The sequence below is a fragment of the Notothenia rossii genome (assembly GCF_949606895.1).
Source record: "Notothenia rossii genome assembly, chromosome: 8".
Taxonomy (NCBI): Eukaryota; Metazoa; Chordata; class Actinopteri; order Perciformes; family Nototheniidae; genus Notothenia; species Notothenia rossii.
The window spans coordinates 70,891,170-70,897,241 of record NC_136906.1 but is presented as its reverse complement, the minus strand read 5'-3'; the positions used below and the strand labels follow the sequence as shown (position 1 = coordinate 70,897,241).

The 6,072-nt window shown below is 42.7% G+C and overlaps 2 protein-coding genes across 2 annotated transcripts; both read right to left on the bottom strand.

The window, feature by feature from the left end:
• Positions 1 to 442: 442 nt before the first annotated feature.
• LOC307016268 (zona pellucida sperm-binding protein 4-like) lies at positions 443 to 2,063 on the bottom strand (the record flags this gene model as incomplete). The annotated part of the gene is made up of 6 exons (XM_079645307.1): positions 443 to 686; positions 757 to 877; positions 962 to 1,444; positions 1,536 to 1,666; positions 1,746 to 1,843; positions 1,914 to 2,063. 4 exons carry the CDS (start codon positions 2,061 to 2,063, stop codon positions 1,251 to 1,253), a joined length of 573 nt encoding a protein of 190 aa, XP_079501433.1. The 3' UTR covers positions 443 to 686; positions 757 to 877; positions 962 to 1,250.
• Positions 2,064 to 2,303: 240 nt separating this feature from the next.
• Positions 2,304 to 5,762, bottom strand: LOC307016727 (uncharacterized protein). The gene is made up of 13 exons (XM_079646000.1): positions 5,628 to 5,762; positions 5,480 to 5,550; positions 5,301 to 5,396; positions 5,091 to 5,215; positions 4,533 to 4,676; positions 4,367 to 4,453; positions 4,115 to 4,279; positions 3,942 to 4,038; positions 3,640 to 3,857; positions 3,401 to 3,557; positions 2,874 to 3,082; positions 2,674 to 2,791; positions 2,304 to 2,548 (listed from the first exon to the last, which is right to left on the bottom strand). Exons 1-13 carry the CDS (start codon positions 5,645 to 5,647, stop codon positions 2,319 to 2,321), a joined length of 1,737 nt encoding a protein of 578 aa, XP_079502126.1. The 5' UTR covers positions 5,648 to 5,762; the 3' UTR covers positions 2,304 to 2,318.
• Positions 5,763 to 6,072: the final 310 nt, after the last annotated feature.

Sequence of the window (6,072 nt, the reverse complement as noted above, 5' to 3'; positions counted from 1 at the left end):
GATTGAACAAACAGTACCTGGACTGTAAGCAGGAAGAGATACACTTTGTATACAGTTATTCTGCACATTTGAAGTTCTGGTTTTTAAACTTAGAGTGAGCATTTCCAAGTATTTGAGGGTTGTCTTGCTCCATTGGCTGTGAATGTTAAGGTTTGTTGTGTTTCCTAAAGGCGGAAGTGAGGACAGTCAAACATCACATTTTAGTGCGTCTCCAGTAGGCGGGGCTTATCAATGGGGAAATAATAACTTCAGAATGTATTTCATTTAGCGCCCAACACAACTTATCATTTTGTTTATTATACAAGATGTATTTTCTACATATGTTGATGATTCTCTGCATTTTGTTGGAGTTATGAGGGTACTGGTTGACACAAAACCTGCTTTTACAGTTGACCACAGAAGATGCAACACATTGATAAAAGAGACTATGAATAAATGTGGCTTTTATTTTTTGTATTCGTTTATTTTTCAAAATGCGCGAGTCGTTATCGTCATCCATCAATTTAAAAGGCAGTACATTCATAGATAAAACTGTGTTCCCCTGGTCCTGGAGCCAAACAATGAATACATATACATAAGGTGCAAACGACACAATGTAAATACTTCAGAAAATATTCAGAGGTTAGACAGAATAATTGCCCCAGAGGAGATCTGCTTTCGGCGTGTTGAGTCGGTGCTTCTTCGCTCTGCAAAACGAGTAAAGATTACCAGCAGCACATCCAGATTGAGTCTGATCAAATGTAGTCAATCACTTACCCCTTTTTACACCTGCAGGTCTTGAGTAGCTCTGACCTGGAGGATGCACACACTGGCCTCTGCAGGAACCATCTGCCTGGCTGCTTGTGTCACAAATCACTGCATCACAGTGGACATAGATCTGTGGACAGACAGGATGATTTATTACACAGGGCTACATGCAGCAGTGGCCAAAAGACTCCTGACTTGGATTTACAAGTCTTACCTGGTCTTTCAGAACCTCGTCATCTTTAGTGAAAGTGAACATCTTTACAGAGAAGCGCTTGATGTGGGACGGGACTAAAACTCTGGAGTCACTCACAACGGGATGGAAAACTGTGGCATAGCTGTCATTGTGATTCTCACAGCTAGTGAAGGAATTTGAAAGTTAAAATAAAGCTGCCATTAAATGAAATTAGAATGCTTTTTAGTGAATCATTAAGACAGTGTTTACACAACTCACTTCTGGCCAAAGGTCTCAGTCGAGAACATGTAGTAGTTAGTTTTGCACAACATTACCTGTCCACAATGATGTCCCAGCTTGGCAGAGATGTCCTATCTTCATAAAGGGTTGCCCAACAGTTCTCAGCAATGAGTTCCAAGTGCGGGTCGGTAGAATGCATCAGCTCCACCTCAAAATACAGAGGCTGCCGCAGATATTTCACCACTGGATAATCCTCTGCTTGATAGAAGAGCTCGTAGGATGGATCTGCAGGAGAAGAGTCCCGTTAAAGAAAGGAGGCCTGGACATTTACAGTGTTTTGTATGCATGAACAAGATGTTGTAAAATTCCACCATGCCTTGGGCTAGCCTAATCTGCACCATCAGCTGCCCGGCGCCGATCTCTGCAGCGGGCTCAAAGGTTCTTGGTTTAGCGCTGAAGGCAACAGCCTGAGTCTTATTGACCACATAGAAGCAGGAAATGGTTTGCCTATTAGGGGAAAAATAAAATATATAAACGCATACATTGAAGGTGTTCATCTCCAATTATACAGAATCAAATATTTTACCTGTAATCAGGATCAACTGGTGATGTGTTGCCTGCTCCTTTGGCGTTGTTGTAAGACAGGCGGATCTCATTTTCATACATCATGTAGTTGTCAAAGAACTATTTAACAAAAATACATTAACATTTGACAAAATTCCCCTTTGATATTTAAATGTGATTTCACACTCACCGTTCTGGTGGTTCCACAGGTATCCACACTGAAGGAGAAATATGCAAAGCGATCGTCGCTGAACTGTGGTGTGCAGGACTGGTCCTTTAGCGTCAGCTGACTTGGCTCCAGATTACGAGTAGATTCAACCTTCACAGCCACAGCGGTCATTGTGCCATTGGGGTGGCACTCTGGAGGAAGAAGCAGGCAATGTGTAAAGCAACAAAAATCCATCAATTAAAGCAGCAAATATACTTAGATGTCACATCTTACCAGTTGCTTTTAAGGGGAAGTAGCAAGCCAGATAGAGATCAGCAACCACCCAGTCGTTTGTACGATCCAACAGAAGCAGGTCAATTCTGGATTTGACTGATTCTGCAGTGAGCAGCTGTGGAAAAGAAAGTAAAGTTGGCCAATGCAGAAGATCTATGGTGGGATGTTGTAGTTTTGACATACCTCGAAAACAGCGTCCTTGGCAGTGTATGGCAGAATGAGGCTGAGGTGTGTGCCGTTCTCATAGAAATTGTAGTCTTCAGCCATCTCAGCCGTCAGCTCTCGAGGTCCAACGATAGCCTTGAAATTAGAGCCGTGACTCCCGAACTTCACGCTGATGTGAAACTGGTTCTGGTCACAGGTGCCAGCCATGATGGGTAGCACTAAAGCAGCAAAACATGCATTATCCATTTGATTGTGTAGCTTTTACTCCAATATGTTTCATTTCATTTTAGAAAACACAATTTGCATAAAGATATTTTCAAAAGCAAATTCAATATGATCTCACCAACATCCTGCAGAGAGGCCTGCAAGTCGACCGGGAGAGCAAAAGGAGTTTCTTCAGGCAGGATGATCAACCCAAAGATCAGAGGGAGGAAGTAGGATGTAACCATGCGCTCAGGATTCTGCAACAAATGAAATAAAAGCTCAGCAACACTGAAAATATGCTGGTACAAAGTGATATTTTGTATCTATAATGTCACATACACGTTTTAAGACAACATCGGCATCAAAGGGCACTTGAAGAGAGAAAATCTTGGAGCCATTAGCCAAGCTGTGTTCCTGGACTGTGAAGCCTTTGGCATTGCTCTCCTCAACAGTGAGGACCCCGGTGGAGAAGGTGATGTTCCTCAGCTCAACATCATGGAGGAAGGTTCCCAAGAGAACGCTGAACACCCGAGTCTCTGGGACAGTGTCTGAGGAACAGAAAGTGGCAGGTTTACAAATTTTAAACCAACCTCAACATTGATAGAGAACAATTGAGTAGTTGGCCTGAGTGCTACTTTAAAAAAAAAAAAAAAACACAATTAAAAAAGGCACTCTTTGTAAGCAAAAGTGGATTATACTGTACTTGGCTTTCTTGAATTCCTATACAAACACACCATTTTGGCAAAAATGACCACTGAAACAGGCCTCGAGTTTGTGTCAGACTTGTTGATCCAAAGCTAGGTAAAAGTCTAACCTCTTTTTGGTCGCCAACATTTTTTTCATACTCACTAGGAAATGTGACTTACCATCCTGGAATTGGGGAGATTGAGGCATCAGAGGAGTCATGATGGGGAACAAAACCTTGTATCTGGTATCATCTTGGGTGTCATCTTCCCTCCACAGTACCTCTAGCATGGGCTCCACGAAGTAGGTGATGTGGTACTGGTCATCTGGGGCATGGCTCTGCAATAATTCATGACATTTCAATAAAACATGCAAATGCACTAGTGACTCTTGCATTTCTAATCTAGAGATTTCCCCCAACCTTGTAGTAACCATCAGGCGAGCCCACTGGGATCTCGACGACGATGTGGAAGTCTGTGGTGCTCAGTGTGTACCCCCGTGCGACCATCTGAGATCTATCAAGCCTCTGCCCGTTGATGCCCATGTGCATTTCTGAGACTGTAATTCTGCCGTCCAACAGAGGAGTCACACGGCGAGGTACGTGCCAAGAGATCATATCCTCGGTGAAGAGGACGCCACCTGTTAATGACAAAATGGAGCTGTTGAGGTTAACTGTGCAACAATTAAGCTTACTGTGAAGGAAATATGTTGCTCAGGACTCACCTTTGGGACAAGCAGCTGCCAAGTTCACTACATTCAGACCCTGTGGTGCCATGTAGTAGGCGCTCACCCTGAAAACTTCCATGGGGATTCCAGCCACCTAAAGAGAGGAGAAGTTTAATATAATTGACAAGGAGGGAAAGGAAAGAAACACTGTATAAGAGTGTGTTGCTTACATCCTCTGAATAAGTCTCTGCTGTATTGTACGGGCTTCGCATAACCAGACGACTAGAGGTAGTTTTGGCAGCGTAGCCGGCTTGTTCAGCCTCTTGCAGCACCATGGCCACTGGTTCTGGGGTGTAAAACGTCATCTTCCAGATACCTTGTGATGCACCAGAGGCCTACAGGAAAGAACAAATAATAATTAAATCCTCATTGGTGTAGGGAGGAATTAAACTGTAGTATCTGAACAGTTTAATTCAACATACTTCAGGATTGGCGTTGAGCTTGTCGTCTTTACCATCCCGAGTCTGACCCTTAGCTTCAGCGTCAAGGTTAGCCATGTGGTGCGAAACCTAAAACAGAAAATTGTGGTTTTAGCATTAGTTTCCATACACACAAGATGGTGGAATCATTAATTTAAAGATGACCTACTTCCATGTAGTTCCTGTCACAGAGGATCTCCCTGGAGGCCCAGCGAGTGTAGCTGCAAGTCTGATACACGTCATGACTGACCACGTCTGATGGATTCTCGCCGTACATCTGGAGTCTCAAGCCAACGTTAAATGTAGCATCATCCTATAAATATAAAACAAATTGAGAGAAACTCCGTAATATTCTTTGGTTCCAGCTTTTTTTTCATTGAAAATGTAATATCCTTGCCTTCAGGGACACATTTGAAGTCTAAATGGATATTTCTGTATATAACAAATGAGTCAAGAAAGTACCTAGTAGATGAATTGAGGAATACAGTTGAATGGAGCAGTGTTAATATCTTAGGGATGTACCAAACAAAAAAGGGAAATGTACTTTGTGTCTTTTAAGGGTAAGGGGTTAAAAATTAAATTCAGGGAAACACAAAAATGGGAGCAACCATGTGCTTGTTGAGCCATTAATTCAGTCACTCGAGACAGAATTAGCACATGTGGCCCCAACTAAACTTAGTAGAAAATGACATTGAATGCTGTTAAACCACTTTAGCTCAAAACAAACCTTGTTGTCCACAAAGCAGCCCATCAGGGAGGTGTAGATTCTGGTGTTACCCCACGGGTCAGACTCCATGCTGTATCCACACTGAGCAGCCATGCTAGGTGTCAACAAAATGTGCTTGGTGCCATCTGAGGGGAGAGAATAAGCTTTGTCAGGGACCCCTTTCCTCAGTGATGAACCAATCAGCTCATTATTAGCAGTTTGAGTACTTACTGATAGCCTCCACCTCAAGCTGGTTTCCCACTGCTAAAGCCTTGTCCAACGACAGTCTCATTACATTTGCGGCACAGTCAGACCTTAACCCACTGCCTGTTAAAAGAAAAGGCTTGTGAGGAGAATGTAAACCGACTTAATATGCTGTATAAAATGACTTCATGAGAATTGAAGCTTACTTGATTGTGAATTTGGCTTCACATTAGGCCTGGCTTGACCCAAGATGATAGCTGCAGCCATCCATAACAAGCTTGAACACATAAAACACATCATTTAGAGACAATTAAGTATACACATAGAAAGAAATTCACAAGAAATGTAACTTACATGCTCCCAAGCCTCAGCATGGTGCCGTTTGTAAGCAGCAAAACCCAAAACTACAAGAATACAGTCAGTATCAGAGCTTGGCAAATGTCCAGCACACCTTCCAACAAAAACACAAGTCTCAAAGGAAGGGGACTGGATGATTAACTGAGACATCAGCAGCTGCTTTATATTCCACTTAACGACAAAGCACAGGTGAGGCTTGTTAAGGATTCTCCACACACACACACACACACACACACACACACACACACACACACACACACACACACACACACACACACACACACACACACACACACACACACACACACACACACACACACACACACACACACACAGGGTGAGCTGATGTATGCCTAGTTTATTAAGAACATATTGTAAAAACATATGTATGGAAAGGAAAACACACATTCTTCAGTAGTGTAAAAAAAGTATTTATTGTTCA

Excerpts from the sequence above, each read along its gene's own strand:
- LOC307016727 (XM_079646000.1), bottom strand. The coding sequence starts at position 5,647 with ATGCTGAGGCTTGGGAGCAT. Across the intron at positions 4,280-4,366 it reads AGCTCAACGCCAATCCTGAA|GCCTCTGGTGCATCACAAGG; the intron begins GTATGTTGAATT and ends TCTTTCCTGTAG. Across the intron at positions 3,558-3,639 it reads CGCCTGATGGTTACTACAAG|AGCCATGCCCCAGATGACCA; the intron begins GTTGGGGGAAAT and ends GAATTATTGCAG.